This window comes from Ceratotherium simum, chromosome 2 (genome assembly GCF_057802395.1).
Source record: "Ceratotherium simum simum isolate JZ-2026a chromosome 2, ASM5780239v1, whole genome shotgun sequence".
Classification (NCBI taxonomy): domain Eukaryota; kingdom Metazoa; phylum Chordata; class Mammalia; order Perissodactyla; family Rhinocerotidae; genus Ceratotherium; species Ceratotherium simum.
In genome coordinates, this window is record NC_141901.1 from 58,440,331 (window position 1) to 58,460,621 (window position 20,291).

Below are 20,291 nucleotides of genomic sequence, written 5' to 3' on the forward strand. Positions count from 1 at the left end.
TTCCCCATGTGACGATTCATAAATAACGACAGTCAGATGATTAATATTCTGCAGCCACTGAAAAGAATGAGTGGATTATCTGCAAGATAGTGAAAAAAAGCAAGATGCCTAATAATATATACAGCGTGGTGACACCTGTGTATGTTTTTCAAAGGGCATACATATTTTCTGGAAAGATACACAAAAATATTCAGTGGACTGCTAGGAAATGGAACTGGTTTTGCGGGGAATGGAGGATCGTTACTTTTCATTTACTTTCTGTACTGTATGAAATTCTTATGATATTCTTATAAATTATTTGTTTAAAGATCTCTTGAAGTCAGAAATATGCAAAAACAATAGTCCTAGATTAATGAAATTTGAGAAAAAAGTGAACACAATTCATTAAAACTGCGTACCAGGGAGTAAATAAATTTATAGCATTTCACGTAGGATGCCAGAACAAGATTTTACTTTGCTTCAGACTGATTTATAACCTCCTAATGACAGAGCAGCAGATCATTGGCTTGTTCCCTCTTTCCTGAGGCCTCCATTCACTTCAAACAATCAACAAATGGTTTCCCAACCCCCAGAGCTTTGCCCAGTGGTAAGGAGAGTTGAATCTATTCCCACTTTGAAGATTTTTGTGGTGACCAAGGCAGCTGCTGTTCGCCTAGCTCGCTGGAGAATGGGCTATTTTTAACTTGGGGGCTTGGAAATTGGTTTAGGGTGTCTTGGAAGAGATAAAGCAGAGACCAGCTTCAAGATACCTCTGACTTTGTGGCTAAATTTACTTTAAGCTGTGGCACTTATTGTAAGGAAGATAGTGAAGACCAGTAGTGGTACTTTAAGAGAAAAAAAGGAGCTTACACTGTGTATGTGCTAAGAGGCTTCTAGATACCTAAATTTAATCACAAGTTGAAATCCTCTTTTGTGCTAAGCATCACTATCGTGTCCTCAAGGTTAAAATTACACACTCCCCGGCTTGGTTAGAGTGTTCTTATATGACTCATTAGTTCTTAACCCTCTTTTGGGTTCAACCCTCTTTGAGAATCTGATGAAAGCTCTGGGGTCTCCCTCCCCCATGCTCCACCCTCCCATGGAAGAGGGATATATGAACATGTACCATTCCGCACATAATTTTTAAAAGTTCATGGGCTCCTGAAGCAAATCCGTGGAACCCAGGGATTAGAAAACACTGCCATATATGAATGTTCCTAATCCCTCAAATTAACCTTTATACAAACTTGCTATTGTAATCATTTTTTGACTTAAAATATGGCCCACTGCTGCTTTATTAAATGTAATTTTACATTTCCTTGATGATTGAGGATCATTATGACCATCACTGCAACATGCTTAATCCAAGGAACAGAAACAGGGCAATGTCCCAAGGAGTTTTGGAAAGTGCTAGGCTCTGATTTACAGGATAATTTTAAATTTACTGATTCTGTAGCCTTGGCTGTCTCCTCCCCCAGTCAGTTCGTTGTGTCAATTCTGATAGACCTCTCTTCTAATTCTGCCGCAGTAATAACCCAGAAAAATGAGCTTGCTAAATACAAGGAGTCCCATCTTTAATGCTGAGTCAAGGGGCTCAGCAATGCTGCGGGCAGTGGTACTGCAGACACACCTGGCAGTTTCCACAGCGCAGAGGCCTCTCTGTGCTTCTTCAGTGTGCGGGTGTGCTCTGGCTGTTTGGGGCTGCCAGGAGCAAGACAGCAGGATGGGATGAGACTGTTTGCAGAATGCTTTCACCTCTTTAACAGAAAGTTCTAGCCATCCACTTTAGTTAACTGTTATACTAATGAAAACTCATCATCTTTTCATCATTCCTTTCTATTGTAATTTTATTGTTAATGAGTTACTTAAAATAGACCTAATTCATACTAAATATGAATATATATTTATTTATATTTAATACCCAAAATGTTGTTTTGATAGTAGAAATTTTACTGTGGGAGAATACATTTCTTGCTCCTTTGATTTTAAAAGAAATCTGCCTGCATCCTGATGGGATTCACAAAAGGTACAAACACCTATAGCAGAACTGAGTTATGGAGGCGTCACATCTTACAAAATAAACTGCCAGGATCTGGGCCTTTTGGGCTCAAATCCAAGAATTTTTGTGTGAACTGCTGATATATTTATTTTTTGTGAATATGGCTCAAGAATGTGAATCCACTATATTTTATAAACCAAGCACATTTCAACAGGAAGAAAAACTGTGCCTCAGAGATAGTGAATAAATGGTTAGTTTCGACAACAAAAAAAGTCTTTTTCAGGGTCTTTTTTTTTTTTTTTTTTTAAGATTTTATTTATTTATTTTTCCCCCAAAGCCCCAGTACATAGTTGTCTGTCATAGCTGCACATCCTTCTAGTTGCTGTATGTGGGACGCGGCCTCAGCATGGCTGGAGGAGTGGTGCCTCGGTGCGCACCCGGGATCCGAACCCGGGCCGCCGGCAGCGGAGCGCACGCACTTAACCGCTAAGCCACGGGGCCGGCCCTTTTTCAGGGTCTTGATATCAGAATCTATAATTGCTAATCCTGAGGGGGGAATTAGCTTATACTAGGAATTTATGTGAGATGATCTCTTATGTCTTCAAATTCAGTAAGAGATTTAGGAAACAAAGGGTCTGTCCAATTATAAGCCTGAAATATATGTGAAATGTAGGCCTTAAAGGATCCCCTATCAGTGTGATAGGGCAAAGTGATCACTGAGGTGGTAAGTGACTGAATGACCGGACCAATGTTTGCTGTCATCACACTCTTAGTTCCATTTGCCACAGGGCATTGGATTAGTCTAAATCTCTGTTCCACACATGTACTAACCCTGGGCAGATAGTTACCAAGGCATACAAAATCTCTGATAAAATGCAGACACCAAAAATTAACCCTCTCACTGGCAATGTACTGTTCTCATGCTCAACATGCAAAGAGGGCTGTTTATTAACGTCAAGCCTTTCCTCTCCACATACACAACCAGGTTAAATTACATAACCTCTTTGTGCTTAATTTGCTCAGCTTTAAAATGGAGATAATAATAATAGTACCTATCCTCACAGAATTCAATGGGGTAATATAAGCACTTAAAAATGGTGCCTGGCACATATAAAGCACTAAGTAAGCATTTGTGTGTTATTATTTTATTAGCATTACTTAGTAAAATAGCAAGTTATGAAGTTAATATATCAAAAACAGTAATTTTTATGTATATAAAAAATCTGTTTGAAAAGAAGAGAAGAGCCAAATCACATAGAACTACGAAAGACATTATGGCAATACGCAGGACCTATATGAAGAAAATGAAGATTCTCAAGGTCATCAAGATTTAGGTGATTGAAAAGACATTCCATATTCCTGCATATCAAGTTTCAACATTACAAGATGTCAATTTTTCCTAAATTAACCTATAAATTTACTGCAAACCTAATGAAAATACCAAAGTAACTTTTGGTATTAACAAATGACACTAAAATTCATTTAGCAAAATGTAACAGCCAGAAAATCTCTGAAAAATAATAGTAATTTAGGTGTGGGTGGAGATTACATCCATCACATATTAAAACACACCATGAATTAAAATAGGGAAAAGGAAATACAAACCGTAGGTCAATAAAACAGAATCCAGAAATAGACCAAAATACAAATATAAATTTAGTCTACTACTATAAAGGTAGCATTTAAGATTAGTTGGGGAAAGAGGGATTACCCAATAAAACCTGGTATGATATCTGGCTATTTAGAAAGAAGCTGGATCCCTGTTAAATACTGTATCAGTCAGGGTTCACTGTAGGAACAGAAACTCCTCTTAGATTCAAGCAGAAATGGATTTATACAGAGAATTAGGGCCTTAAAAATAATGGAAAAGGCTGTAGGGACAGAAACTGGGGGCCACCGTGCTTTTAGACTCAAGGTCATATCACCATCTGCGATCCCGGGAACAGGAAGCTAGTGTTGCCACTGACATCAGCACGACCTCATAGCCACGAAGCAGGTGACAGACAGTAACACGTGGAGTCTGATTGCTACAAACACCTCCTCTCGGCAGGAGCTTGTCCACTGGCACAGCCACGGTGGACGGCCTCTGCCTCCTTTCTACCTTCCAAATCTTTACCAAATGCAAATTCTACCAAATGGCAGAATCTAACCTGTTTAGAACTCTACTTACCTTTGAGTCTTCAAAACTTCATTTTTAGCCTTTCATCGCTGTGGTATGAGAGGGGGAGGTATGGGACATAATGCCAAGTGCTAAGAGACAATATCTAGCATACATTCTCACACTAAAATCAATTCCAGATGGATGAAAGAGTTACCGGTAAAAAATAAAATGAACCTATCAAAATGTTCTACAAGAAACAATGGGCCAATTTATAATCTTGGGTGCAAAAGGTATTTCTAAGTACAACATAAAATTCAGAAGCCTGAAAGGAAAACTGATGAAAAGTGATCTACATAAAATTTAAAATTGTGATGTCCATTATTAGTATTTTAAACGCACAAGTACTCTGACCAGCAATGTCACTGCTAGAAATTTATATTACAGAAATATTTGTGTAAGTCTGCAAAGGTATGTACCCAAACAATGCAGCATTATTTTTAACAGCAAAACTCTGAAGACGAGTGATACATAAAATTATGGTGCATCACAGAAGACTATGAGGCCAGGGAAAAGGAGAGATTTGAAATGAAGATGTTCCCTTTGTGTAACACATGCTTCAAACGTGCTTTGCGTGTGTAACACGTTCCCTTTGTGTAACATATTACAGACATATCCTTGTATTATCCAACCTTATACTATTATTTTTTTAAGTCAACAGGGGTTATCTTGGTGGGAAGACTATGGTGCATTCTTTTTCTTCTTTGTAACTCTCTGATTCAGAACTTTTAAACTTTCCAACTTCTCCCTCCTCCCCCATAAAAAAAAGAGATAATTTTTATAACTATATATTTATTTTCTCTTAGAATGTTCGTGATTATTTTTAGTTTTCTAATTTAAACATACATGATTTCAAAATTATATAAAGTTGAGTTCTTTAGAAGTATCCAGCAAGACAGTATACATTGTGAAATCATTCTATTTCTATTAATGACTGAATTATTTTACACATAAAAGAAATTAGGAATTTCAGTTGAAAGAAAAACTGCACTTATAGGAAATCATTCTATCATACATATACATTTACAGTGTTTACTTTTACAACCTTTTCATTTAAAATCATTCTTTTCCAAAAAACTATACTTCAGCATAAGACAGATAAAGTATCTAATAAGTAATTAGTATGTACATAGGTGGCTGTGAAAAATTACCCACAACTCTAATATATTCTGTTCCAAAGGTGAAAAAATTTCCTTTTAGAAAGCATTTTAACATTTCTTCTCATCATCTACAAAGCAGCAACAATATTTAAATTATTAAAAATGGCAAATCAATGATACATAATCATAAACAGTCCCTTAAGAAATACATTTGAAAAGTCATTATTCCATAAAATATTTACATTGGTTAAATTACATGATAGCAACATTATCTTGATCTATTTTAGTTGAACATATTAATAAGAATTTCCAAAAAAAAAAAAGCTATTCATCCTTCATAAAGGAGACTTTATCCTTGGATTTATTCAGCATCTTTATATCATCCAACAGCTTTTTGGGTGTTAAAATATGCGTAGAACCTGGTAGGGGAAAAGATAAATTTTCAGAGGCCAGCAGTTACATCGACTTTCATTGGCTGACTATATTGTCCTGTCCTTAAATATGCAAAGTGCAGTAGCTTGGGGCAATTTAACAAAATTTCTATAGGACACCTTCCTGAAATGTGCCTATACTACAATATTTCAGTCCTTCCTCTTCACTGAGCATGCTCAGTAACCCTTCAGAAACACTGCCCACTCCTCGTGCTTTGTCTCCTTTCTGCTATATCCTGATACACTGAAGAGCAAAATTAGAGGTTACTCTGTCCTCATGACAGAACAGCGAGAGTCACTGTCCCATCACAGAGAACCATCCAGCAGGTGAAGCTGCAGAGCCAGGCTTTCTGCACAGGTGCTGCACCTCCACGGTCAGGAGAGGTTACGCATCAGTGGCTTTCACTGACATTCTTAAAACTAAATTCCATGCAGGCCCTGCCAACGTCAGCTCCACATCCACAAAAAAGTTCAAAATATTTCTGCAGTAAAAATGTATTTATTTCTCAAAAATCATTTAATGAGAGCAAGAAAAGTATAGAACATAATATTTTAAAGGACACATTTAATAATATTTAAAGAATATAACATTTTGAAGCTCATTCCCTTACAATCAGAATATTTAAAAATAAAATTATCAAAAACGTCAGCCAGGAAAAAACTCTAGGACATCAGATAAAACATACTATGATTAAAAAGTATTTTTGCATTTACCAATTTAGTCCTAAATGTAAAATACAAGTTTTACACATATATTTTTGCATTTAGAGTTTAAAAAAACAGAAGAGAGGAAAAAAAAGTCTTACCAATAATAACTTCACAAGATTTATGTGCCTGAGAAACTTCATAAGCACAACGCATTTCAGAGTATGTAATTCCTCCAATTACAAAAACAATCAGCTTTGACCCATTTTTTCGGTCCTCTAAATAATTAGCTCTGGGTTTCTGGCGAGCACTAAAAAATGAAAAAACACAAACATGTTAAAAAAATTTCCAAAGCCATACTGCTTGTGGACTTTTTAAAAAGCCTAACTTCAGGAAACTCACATTGGCTCCAATTACAGTGATTTCTAAGGAAAAGACTTCACTATGGTATGACCAGAGCACCAAGATTAGGCAGGACAGCCAGCCCCACATCACATGTAGTTTTCATTTGATAGATAGTTGGGACAAATCACTCATAATCTAGCTCAGTATGTTTACCTATAAAACAAAGCTAACACCTGCTCTTATTTATTTCATATGAAGAAATAATATACTTGAAAAGTCTATAATTTCTTGAAGTTAAACAAAAAGGGGAGAGGGGAGTGGCACTAAAACAACAGAATTTTAAAGACACGGGAGGGGCTGCAGGTCCTGATCTGGAGCTGGCGCGGTAGAGCGACATCTCTCGCTGGAGCTCAGTGAAGTGTGATGGTAGGAGATACTGAACGTGCATCTGCACCCCCATGTTCACCACAGCGTTATTCACAATGGCCAAGACAGGGAAACAACCTAAACGTCCCTCGACAGACAGATGGATAAAGAAAATGTAGTGTATATATACAATGGAATATTGTGCAGCCTTAAAAAAGAAGGAAATTCTGCCATTTGCAACAACATTAATGAACTTGGAGGACATTACGCTAAGTGAAATAAGTCAGACTCAGAAAGACAAACACTGCACGATCTCACTTATATGTGGAATCTAAAATGCTCAAACGCATAGAAGCAGAGAATAGAATGTTGGTTGCCAGGGGCTGAGGGGAGGAAGAAATAAGGTGATATTGGTAAAAGGGCAAAGTTTCAGTTACACAAGATGAATAAGTTCTGGAGATCTAATGTATAGCACGGTGACTATAGTTAACAAAACTGTATTTATACTTGAAATTTGCTAAGAGAGTAGATCTTAAATTAAGTCATCTTACACAAAAAGAAAGAAAGAAAATGGTAACTGTGGAGGTGACAGATATATTACTTAGCTTGTGGTGATCATTTCACAACATATATGTATCAAAACATCAAGTTGTATACCTTAAACACAGTCAATGTTATTAAGTCAATTATACCTCAATAAAGTTGTTAAAAAAAAAAAAGTTTCACCTGGGTTTCAACTCTTTTTCTGGGAGGGGAAATTTATTTATCATTTTTACTTTTTTCATTTTCTATTGCATTAATTTCACCTTTTTATCTTTACTATAATTTCCCTCTTTCTAGTTTGTTTTATTGTTATTGTGTTTCAACTCTGATTCTGCTTCTTTCTAATTCAGTATGAGTTTCAGCAAGTTGCTTAACCTCTCTCTAAACCTCAAGCGTTTTCAGGATTAAATGAAATAATGTACAGAATACACTAAGTACGGACTCTAGTACCAGGAAAGCATTCAATAAATAGTAGCCATTATTTCTACCATTTCCTCCCCCAGATTGCTCTAGACCTGCACTGTCCAATACAGTAGCCACCAGCTACAAGGCGATTTAAATTTAAATTAATTAAAATTAAATAACATTAAAAATTCAGTTCCTCAGTTACACTAGACACATATCAAGTGCTCAAAAGCTACATGTGGCTGTTGGACAGTTCAGATATAGGACATTCCATCACTGCAAGAGAGTTCTATCGGATAGCACTGCTCTAGATCACAGGAATCACTTTTTCTTGTTCCCATACCCCACTGGTAAAAATTTTTAGCTTTTATTTGAAGAGTAAACAAGTCTTTAAAAATAAACATTTGTGTACATCTTTAGTTTATAAATTATATATGTGTATTAGTTATATTAATAAAGCTTAATTTCTGCCTTTTTTAGGTAAAAATAATTACCCAATAGATCACCTTGTTACCCACTTTGGAAACCATGTTCTAGATGACCTTGAAGACTGCAATGAAGGATCCCACAGTAAACTGTTAATATTGTTCTTAGTCTAGCCTTTGGGATGATAATTTTCATCTACCATCTCAATGAATGATGAGGTAGTAAACAACAGGAAAAGTAAAGAGAATTAGTAGCTGGCTTTGAAAGATAAAACAGGAACAAGATACATTCTTGGTTCCCATACAAATAAATCAAGGACATACTAAAAGTGCAAATTTGGTTTAAAAACTTTCAAAAGACAGTGAAATAGAGTAAGAAAGCAAAAGAAAAGGAGATATTACTCAAAACTATGTGATTCTAACCATTTTTAAACCTCTGAATAGCAATTTTAGGACAATGGGATTATACTTAATTTTTTTCACATACACATGTAAGACACTGTGCTAGCGTTTTAGACTCTGAGAGATACAAAAATAAGACTAAATCCCTAGATCATGAAAATCTCAGTCAGGAAACCTCCTAGAAGCATTAGTTAAAATAAGAGCAAACATCTTTTTAAAAGCACAGCTGAAAGTAAACAAGTAAGAGAAATCTCCAAGAGCCAGCAGTAAAAAGGAAGCTTAAAACTAGGGTAGTAAACTGAGTCGAGGCTTGGTCCGCCTTGTGATGTGTTAGTCTAATCTGAGCAAACATGGGGCTTGGGTGTTTACCTGTTTAATGAAGAAAGGAGACAGAGCATTAGGTACTGTGCAAGTTAGGGACTGGGAGTCTGGATAAGGTTAGGACACCCTCAAAAGCAAGGGGAGATGACAAAGAAACTTTTCCCAATAATTCCAACATAGGCCTTTCCCATGAGAGTTCTAATTTACACTATCTTCGCAGTCGGGGGAATCCCAACTGAGAAATTAACACATAAAAGAAAAAGTCTCTTATCCTGGCAGAAGCAAATGCTAAATCTCTCCGAAGGCACCCACTCTCAATCCTGGCTACTGAAATAAGCTCTGAATCCAAAATTATATGAAACACGTGAAGAAATATGCAACCATAAGTGTCCACAGAAATAAAAAGCAGCAGAATTAGAACTGACTGTCAGATACTAAAATTAGTAAAAACAGACTAAAACTAAGTATGTTTAAAATGATAAATGATAATAAAGTAGGACAGAAAGCATGACAAAATAAGAAATAATGAAGAAGTCCAAGCATATTTGAAAAAGAAACAAGCAGAACTTCTAAAATGGAAAAAACAAAGTCACTGAACATAGAAAAAAAAAAATAGTTTACTCAGCAGATTAGACACAAATTTAAGAGAAAACTAAAACTGAAAACTAAATCTGAAGAAAAATTTCCAGAATGAAACACAAGAGAAATGTTGAAACTTAAGAGATTACATAACATGAAGAAAGAAGGAGATGTTTCAACAAAAGCAAAACCGCAAAAGTGGCAATATTTGAAGCATTTATGAAAACATAACCTCAAATTCAGGAAACACACTGACTCCCAAGGAAAGAAATAAAAATAAATCCTCAGGCAGACACAGCTTATGGAACACACAGAACATCAAAGACAACAAGCAACCAGAGAGAAAAGGCAAATTACCTATAAAAAGTATGATAAAACCGACAGAAAACACCCCACCCCCATACCCACCCCCTCCCAAGAGCTAAAACAGAAACAAACAGGAGAACAACAATCTCAAAGTGTTGAATGAAAATTACTGTGAACCTAGAAATTCATAGCTAACATGTAAGAACAAGGACAAAATGAAGATATTTTCAGACAGACAAAACCATGAAGTCTACCATCAACAGACCCACACTGAAGGAACGTCTAAAGGACATACTTTGGAAAAGAAGGTATCTGAGCCCAGAAAAGGGGATGTGAGAAGGAGTGGTAAGCAATATAATTGGTTAATATGCACATACAATTAAAAAAATAATAAAGCTGATCATTAATTTGGGAAGTAAAAAAGATATAAGGTAAGCAAAAATAAAGTATTAAGATAACATTTAAGGGGTGTGTGGTTTGAATTAAGTTGTTCTAAGGTTCGTGTATTGTGCAAGAGGAGGGCAAAGATACTAATTAATCTGTGACTTTGTCAAGTCAAAGAAATGTACTAAAATTCTAAGGATAACTGCAACAAAAATACAAATAGTCTATATAACTTCCAAACCAGGAGAAAAGGAAAAAATAAAACAAAAGAAAAAGTCCTCAGTGGAAGAGAAACACTCAAATACATGTAAACATACAAGAATGTTCACTGAATATTGTTTGTAATGGTACCAGTTTTGACACAGCGTAAATTATCGTGGAAAATATATGAATAAACTGTAATACTTATAAGAATATACCAACCAGCAGTGAAAATCTATACATGTATCAATCTGAGACAAATTTCACAAACATAATATTGAGGGAAACAAAAAAACCATGTTGCAGAAGGACACACATGAGATGACACCATTCATATTAAGTTTAAAAACAAAACTACAGAGAGAACTGTGGTCATTGTGGAATAAGATGGTCAGGAGATTCCCTTCTAAGAAAACAAGTATAAACCTGGATGAAATTGTGGGGAAAAAAAACCATTTCAGGTCAACTGGAAATCAACCACAGGCAGACAACAAATTAAGAAGCATTTCCTCTTGAATACATGCTAGCGTTATCAGGTAAGAACAGTGGTGGTGACTATGTCACCTTCTAGCCTGAGGCTGCACCCAACCCCGACTGTTCCCCCAACTCGGTTGGCAGAAATTATAGCTTTATTGACTTGAGGCTGGTTGTGAAAACCTGAAGCTTTACTGCCAGAGGTGGAAGACTTGACTCAAGGTAGGGTGGCAAAGGGAGCGCAAAATCCTGCAGCTTTGCTGGTTAAAAATGGTGGACCTGGTTCAGAGCAGAAAGGCCTGCGGTTTTGGGAGCCCAACATTTTGGTCCCAGTTTGGGGTGGGCGGCAAATTAGCCAGAAATTTAACAGGGAAATTCTAGAAGTAAGAAAGGCAAGGACAAGCTTGCCACACATCCTTGGCTGACTGCCAAACTATGCATGTTGGGGAAAAGCCTGAGAAAGCCCAGGGAAAAAATGGAAAAAAAAAAAAAAAAAGAAAAGGAGACTCAAGAACTGACTGTGACTTGGAACGCATTTCTTAACCCACACTCAGCTTGATCAGCAGAAGATGGAAGCTTTACAGGCTTGAGGTATCTAAACACAACCTCTGCCCAGGTAACTGGCCAACCTCAAACTACACAGACACAGGGGCAACCCTGAGGAGCCAAGCGAAAAAATTAAAATTAAAAACCTCAACAATGACATCAGTGGCTACAAACTGCAAGGGAGAATAACTCCACAGTTTAAGTCCACTCAAGTTACAAAAACAAAAAACAACAGAGTTGCTACATTATCTAAAAGGTCCAGTTTTCAACCAAAAATTAGTAGATCTGCAAATAAACAGCAAAGTGTGACCCACAATGGGAAAAAAGCAATCAATAGAAACTGACTCTGAGTGGACTCAGATGTTGGATTTAGCAGACTTCAAAGCAGCTATTATAAATATGATCAAAGAATTAAAGAAAACTATGCTAATAATAAGTTAACCAATAGGGAATCTCAAAAGAGAAATGGAAACTAAAAAAAAAAGAAAACAAATTGAAATTCTAAATGTGAAAAGTATGATAACTGAAATGAAAAATTCACTCAACTGCTGGGCTCAACAACAGATTTGAGATGTCAGAAGAAAGAATCAGAGAACTTGAAGATGGATCAATAGACATCACCATATCTGAAGAACAGAAAGAAAAAAGATAAAAGTAAACAGAGCCTCAGTAACCCATGAAAACAATGTCAAACCTTTCAAACATATATGCAATGGGAGTTTCAAAAGGAGAGGAGGGATAGACAAATGGGCAGAAGAAAATTCTGAAGAAATAATGCCTGAAAACTTCTCAAATTTGATGAAAAGCATTAACTTATAGATCCAAGAAACTCAACACCCCCAGACAGAATAAACACACAGAGAACTCCACCTAGACACATCATAGCTAAGCTGCTGAAAGCCAAAGACTAGGAGAAAATACTGCAAAACACGACTATATACATTGTTTAGAATACAAATATATGTAGAAAATGTATAAAGATATATAGGTGAACGATAAATACCCAATTCAGGATGGGGAAGAAAGGGAGAATAATAAAATCAGAGAGTGATATACAGGAAGCTTGAATTGTATTTATAATGACTCATTTCTTAAGCTGGGCCCTGAGTACAGGGTATGTATTAGAACATTCTCTATAGCTTTCTGAATGTTTCAAATATTTCACCACAAAAAAAATTATCAAAAAGGATTATGTCCTCTGCTATGTGAAGAAAAAAGAGATAAACGGGAAAAATTGTTTTTTAGTTTCATGAAAATATTTTTTATAATAAAATATGTTTTCATATTGCTTACCTGGACTCATTTAAAACAGGTTACAGTTAAAGAAAAACTGCCTCTTAAGTGACTATGTGCCTCAAGGAGAGTTGCCAATGTAAGAGTACCTTTCAATTATTAGTCTGCAATATCACACTGAAAATTTCACTCACTTTCATGTATAGATTTTACCTTACAGCTCCTGATCCATTCCACACTGCTGGACACTTGGAACAATATGGCCATTCTTTTGAATCTAATCTATTATCAATGGCATCCTAGGGAAGAAAAGAGTTAACACCATCAAGAAAATGTTGTAAATTCCAGGATTCTTTTGTTTGTTTTGCATAAAACTTAAAACTTGTATTTACAATTAAGGAACATAAGGATATATATTTAATAAAATAAGGTTAGCCCTCTCTTTGAAACTCACAAATCTTACTTCAAAAGTTAATGCAATCATTTACTTATTTATTAAACCAATATTTATTGCATGCCTTTATTTCTTCATTTGGGGGGTCCCCACACTAGTGTAAGGATTCCAGGCACCTTACCAGGACCTTTATCTCTAGAGTACTAGGAGTTAGTTTCTAAATACCATCCTAGTCCTGACATACCTCTCAGGCTACCAGAAAGTCCAGGCCTTGCCCTTCATAGCAGTGGCTCTAAAATAGGATGTGCACACCTCGCCTAGAGGTACTCAAAAGAATCCAATGAAATAGGGAAGGTTTTCCTTTTCACTTCATTATTTTTTAAATTTTCCTTTTTTTAGGGTTACATTATATGATACACTTATGTGTATGGATACACTGTATACACAGATTATGTTTTATTAGTACAGTAATAAATAGTTTATAAATAGTCATACACCATAGGCTGGTGTCCACATTTTTTATGGTTAAGTGTGCACAATCAAAAAAGTTTGGAGACCACTGCTTTACAGCACAGTATTACAAATGGTACTAACAAGTAGACACAAGGAATGGGCACAAGGTACTCAGTAGTCCAAGGAAATTTCAATAAGACTGCAAGCAGTGAAGAAACCAAGTTTCAGGAGAAATTCTGAAGGCCTTACATTGCTACTGAACCAAAAGTGGATTTCCTGAATTTAACATACAGATTCTTGTTAAGGGATCTGAGAAAGTCAATTCTTATTTTAAAAATACTAGCCAAGAAAAACTACTTAGTTCTACATCCTTGTTATGGGTAAGGAAAAAAAAATCTTATGTTGCAGAAAACAAAGTCTAAATCCTTTAAATTTTTCATCTATGATTAAGCATCTGTGAATGACATAAAATTAGCCAAGCAAAACAGAAAAATTATAGTAATAAATTGTACACAATTAGTTCCCAAAGGAAAGTAGAAATTGGGGTTTTAAGTCAAAGGAAAACTAGAATAAACGGAACTATATGATTACGACTGAAGAATCACATGATTTTATTGAGTTCATAATGCAATTTTTATTAGCTCATTTTCCAAATTCCTATAATTGAGTATTATTTTCTAAAAGCAAACAGTATGGAAGACATCAACCCTCTGTTGGATCTGACAGCAAACTACAGTGAGGTTTTTTTTTTGTTTTTTTTTTTTAAAGATTTTATTTATTCATTTTTTTCCCCCCAAAGCCCCAGTAGATAGTTGTATGTCATAGGTTCACATCCTTCTAGTTGCTGTACGTGGGACTCGGCCTCGCACTGGACGGAGAAGTGGTGCCTCCGGGCGCGCTCGGGATCCGAACCCGGGCCACCAGCATCAGAGTGCGTGCACTTAACCGCTAAGCCACGGAGCCGGCCCTACAGTGAGGTTTACATTTTAAAAACAAATACATTTTCAAGAATATTGGAGTCGAATACTTTCTAATAGTGGTCACGTATAAATGTTATTTGTTGAATTTTCATTCACATAAATTATTTATCCTTCTGTTACATACAGTTATTTAAAACAATGGCAGCTTTTTTTCATAAAGCATGTGTGTGCTTATTTTTTTAGTTTATTTATCCTGAGGCAGTCAGTGGTGTGAGTTTATTTGAAGTTTTCAAGGGAAGAATCTTCCAGAATTTCCTCTCCTCCCTTGACCCCAGATACAGCCTTTTTTGTGAACTCTTCTAGTACTGCAGAAAATTCCTGACCCATAGATATGCTTAGACTGACAGATAAACATAACAAGATAAAGAATACTCTACAGAAAGGCACTTAAGGTATAAGTAAAACTTAAGGAATTTTACCTCCAGAATATCTTTGATAAAAGGTGTCCATCGAGAGAGTTGAAAAGTTTCTTCTGCAGATCGATCCTTTCTTAATGGTTTGCTTTGTTGAGACTAACATAATTAGAGGAAAAATTTTATTTAGTGATATTCTCTTATTAAGTTTTTAATGAAGATATTTAATTTACAGCACAAACTAAGTTTATTTGACTTAAAACTCAAAAAATCTGAATAGGTGGGGTCACATAACTTCACTGAATAGTATTTTGTATTTTCTTAACAGTATAAGAAAATATGTTTACTCAAAATGCTATAAAACTTGGGAAAGAGTGAGATTCTAAATAGAGTCCTTTAAATTTGTTATAAATGAATCATAAACAGCATAAATACAAATTACAACAGAAGCCATAAGATATGAATTCACATTTGTCTAAATTACTCATATACGGAAAGAAAACAAAATTTTTAATTTTTTACTTACCAAATTTATAGAGTGAAATTAAGAAAACTGTCCACATGCATTTCCATATAAGAAAACATATTTAATGCAAACCACCACACATGCATATATATTAGTATATACAGAATGTAAGATTTCTTACTGGGGGGACAATGGGAACACCAAGGTAACTCCAGTTACGAATCATGTCACTCTCATTTTCTATCTTTACATTCTGGATCAACCTGTCCAAATTTTCTTCCGTTGTTCCTTAGATAAGTAAAAATATGAATGCACAGTCACAGAATTGCTACCACAATCATTTCTAGGTTTTAGGTAGTACCAATAAATAAACTTTTTCAAATAAAAAGCAAACACTTAAATTGTATATCCTTCAATCTTCTCCCAATTTCTTATTTTTCCTTTTATTTATCTTTTTTTTTTAAACAAAGTTGGTTTTTTTTTTTAATTTTATTTATTTTTTCCCCCAAAGCCCCAGTAGATAGTTGTATGTCATAGCTGCACATCCTTCTAGTTGCTGTATGTGGGACGCGGCCTGAGCATGGCCAGAGAAGCGGTGCATTGGTGCGTGCCTGGGATCCGAACCCGGGCCGCCAGCAGCGGAGCACGCGCGCTTAACCGCTAAGCCACGGGGCCAGCCCCCTTTTATTTATCTTAACTAACTTCAGCTAATTGAATCTTCTAAGATTCTCTTATGATCAATAGTAAACCACTTATTATAAAGTGCTTTCAGAGCTGAGTATTTTAATATATTCATGAAAATAAAATCTCCATTACCATTAATACTGAAGATATAAAGTAGGATTGCTCTTATTTTATCATAATTATCATGATTTTTGTTGAGTAGAACTGGAAGGAGTACTCGCATAGAATCTTTCACCTTCTGTCCTTCTACATCAGTTCCAAGTGCCAAGTCCTTAATGAAAATGAAATATAGTCAGTGGTTTAAAATTCAAATTCATTTTCAGTTAAAAATGTCTATTATTAAATCTTGCCAAATTTTAATGGAACACTGATGCTATTTCACAAGAAAATGTGGGCATCACCTGTAAGCTACTCACTATACAAAATGCAAAAAGTCAAAAAATAATTCAGAGAAGAAAATCATTACTCTAAACCTGTGCTATCTAAAATGGTGGCCATGAGCCACACAGCTGTTGAGCATTTGAAATGTGGCTAGTCTGAATTAAGATGCACCATAAATTAAAATACCAGTTTTTGAAGACTTGGTGTGAAAAAAAGAATGTAAACTATTTCATTAATAATTTTTTATACTGATTACATGTTGAAATGATAATATTTGGGGTGTATTGGGTTAAGTCAAATATATTATTAAAATTACACTTGTTGCTTTTTACCTTTTTAATGTGACTACAATATTTAAAATTACATATGGTTTGCATTCTATTTTTATTAGACAGCACCAATATAATCAGTTTTGACATTATACAAGAAGCCTCTTAAAACAAGTTAGATGTACCTATGCGGTGCTCTGCAGGATGCTACATTAAATGCTGCAGCCACTGAGAGAGGCCTGCCAATGACACTACCCTGAAATCATGCTCCAAACACTTAAATCATCCCATTCAACCAAAAATACATAATCACAGATTAGGAAGGACTGCTTACTATGCTACTATTAATGCTACTTGTTAATGCTGGTGGGGAATGATGTATTAAATACTGCCCAGGTGGAGTCCCCTTCTAAGAGAGATTCTGTAATTCAGGGCACTGTACTGAGCAAAAAGTTAGGTTTTACCTTACAAAATCATTCCAGAAATCTATGATGAACATAGGTATTTCTGACTCTGCACATACCTGTTCGGTTTTGCAGAGCTTTTCTATATTAGGTTTGAACTTATTCATGCAATCTTCTGCTAAGTTAAGATGGACAACTTGCTGAAAAACAGAAGAAATCAATCATTAAAGCATTTTAATTTCTTTTTGTGCAACTGATAATATTAAACTTTTGAGATGGGCGTGCAGAAAAGTATGGGCTTAGGTGGAAAGGAGGTACCATGTAAAAGCAAGGGAAACAGCTCAAGAAACGGAAAAAAAGTAAGAATTAACATGATCTATAGCAAACAACCAATAGCAAAAAAGAGAATGGAAGGGTTGAATTTGTGTTGGGTTTATAAGTCATGAAAAATAAAGTGAGAAAAAAATAGTGAAGTCTTTCAAGTCCAGCAGAAAAAGTTTAAATTTGTATTACTGATTCTTGATTAGGGAGCAATATGATAAAAAAAAAAATGTGTGAAGATTATTATGATAATACTCATAAGAAGAACGGGAACACCAAAAAAAAGTTTACCTGCCCACACAGCTTAACTGCTCTTAAATCTACTAATATATAACTATTAATTTAAAGAACCAAGTAGAATAACAACCACTGGTCAATCCAATGTTGAATTTTCTTATTAAGTTGATAAATACTAAATTTGTTAATAAATACTAAATACATATTTGTTCAGGACAAATACGTAAAAAAGTTTAAGATGGATTTGGATAAATATGGATTATGTATAGAGAGAATACTATTGAGAAGCTTAGATATTTGGGATATTTCTCAGTCCTAGAGTAAGGTTTTAGAGGACAACTAACACCAAGTATTCCATGACACCCACTGCTAAATCTGACTACAGAACTGGATGGACTAATAAAGTAAAAGTGATAAGGTATCTCATACACAATACTGCTTACCTTAGTGATCTGTTTACGGAAATGCGGCATCTTTTTCATCAGTTCGGTAAGGGCACTAAGTGATATCTAGGAAAAATCAAACATCTTTAAAGCAAACTTACGATTCAGTTATTCTACATAACATCTTTAAAATCCTGTAGTTTTAAATATTTGTTAATTTACTAAATATCTGGCAAATTCAAAAAAAAAAAAATTCAAGAGGTTTCCAGTTTCAGCCACGATAAAGCAGCTGATATCAAAATTACTATTCATCCATAAACAAAAATAAAATAAGACAAACTAAATAAGACAACAGCTTTCAGGAATGGATAAAAAAAAGTAGCCCACAGCTAAGATACTTGAGCAAAGGGAAGCACAGAAGGTGATCCCTGCACTCACTCTGGCTTTTCCCTGGGACATCTCCCAAAACACAGTGAAAGGAAGTACAGTTCAAGTAGAAAGCAACAGTCTCTCTGGGCAGAGGAAAAAGATCAGAGTTTGGGGCTGCTGAGGTAGGGTCTGGGGGCAGAGTACCAGAGAGAAAAAAGTCAGTCACAACATAACCCAAAGATATATAGAAGGGCTGCCTCCAGATTCCTTGCCAAATACTAAGCTGTACATGTACAGGGCATAACTCTTAAAGGCCTAGCAGAGAACAACTGCTGGGTGGCTAAATGCTGGACAGAGATTTCAGAAGGGTCTTAGTGCTAAGAAAATACTGGCATTCTCTGATTCAGACAAAGTAGACCACGAGTCCTAAGTGAACACTCAGACATTCAGTCCTAGGACTGTGTTTTTGGACTAAGTGCAAAAGTGAAATAATACTTGCCATAACAAAGTCTGACATGAAATCTCAACAGAACCAAGGTTATTCATCAGCAAATTAGCTGCCTACCAGAACAAAACTCAATACTCTTTGCAGAGAGAATATCATCTAGAGCCTCTGCAATGTATCATCCAAAATTTCTAACATAAAATAAATATTACTGGACATGTAAAATAGGAAAAAGTGATTGATACTTGAGTGATAAAATAGTCAATAAAAGTAGACCCAAGATGATCCAGATGTTGTAATTAGCATTCAAGGACTTCAAAATAACATATTTACGGTAAAGAAAATAGAGGAAAAGATAGGATAAATGGATGAAAAGATAAGAGTATTTCAACAGAAAATTAGAATTTATTAAAAAAAATTTCAGGGCCGGCCCCGTGGCTTAGCGGTTAAGTGCTCGCGCTCCGCTGCTGGCGGCCCGGGTTCGGATCCCGGGCGCGCACCGACACACCACTTCTCCGGCTATGCTGAGGCCGCGTCCCACATACAGCAACTAGAAGGATGTGCAGCTGTGACATACAACTATCTACTGGGGCTTTGGGGGGAAAAAAATAAATAAATAAAATCTTTAAAAAAAAAAAAAAAAATTTCAATGGGTACCCTAGAACTAAATGCAATATTTGAAATCGAAAACACAATGAATGATTCTCATACTTTGCTGGTGGGTCTGTACAATGGCACAGCCACTTGGGGAAAGAATTTGGAAGTTTCTTATAAAGTTAAACATACATTTACTATATGATCTAGCAATCCCATTCTTAATTATTCACCCAAGTGAATGAAAATGACTGTTCACACAAAACCTGAATGTTTATGGTGGCTTTTGTCGTAATTGCCAACAACTTGAAAAAAATCTAAATGTTCCGCAACTTGTGACTAGAAAAACTGTGGTACACGCATACAGTGGAATACCATTCAGCAATAAAAAGTGATGAAACTACAGTTACATGCAACATAGATGAACGTCAAGTGCATGATGCTAAATGAAAAAAGCCATACTGTATTACAGTAGCCTCTCCTTATCTGCAGTTTCATTTTCTGTGGTTTCAGTTACCCATGATCAACTGTGGTCCAAAAATATTAAATAGAAAATTCCAGAAATAAACAATTCATAAGTTTTAAATTGTGCACCAATCTGAGTAGCCATTTGAAATGAAATAACATGCCGTCCCACTCTGTCCTACCCAGGAAATGAACCATCCCTTTGTCCAGCACATCCATGTTATATATGACCCCCTGTTGGTCACTTAGTA

The 20,291-nt window shown here is 35.5% G+C and overlaps 1 protein-coding gene across 1 annotated transcript in view; it reads right to left on the reverse strand.

Moving 5' to 3' along the window:
- Positions 1-4,911: 4,911 nt before the first annotated feature.
- Positions 4,912-20,291, reverse strand: part of STXBP3 (syntaxin binding protein 3) — a 56,615-nt gene continuing 41,235 nt past the window's right edge. The window contains exons 12-19 of the mRNA XM_004420746.3: positions 18,228-18,293; positions 17,346-17,426; positions 16,305-16,443; positions 15,670-15,776; positions 15,089-15,181; positions 13,056-13,141; positions 6,474-6,622; positions 4,912-5,655 (exon numbers count right to left, since the gene is read on the reverse strand). Of these exons, the coding sequence (XP_004420803.1) occupies positions 5,561-5,655; positions 6,474-6,622; positions 13,056-13,141; positions 15,089-15,181; positions 15,670-15,776; positions 16,305-16,443; positions 17,346-17,426; positions 18,228-18,293 (816 nt within the window). The 3' untranslated portion in view covers positions 4,912-5,560. The remainder of the gene's footprint in view (positions 5,656-6,473; positions 6,623-13,055; positions 13,142-15,088; positions 15,182-15,669; positions 15,777-16,304; positions 16,444-17,345; positions 17,427-18,227; positions 18,294-20,291) is intronic.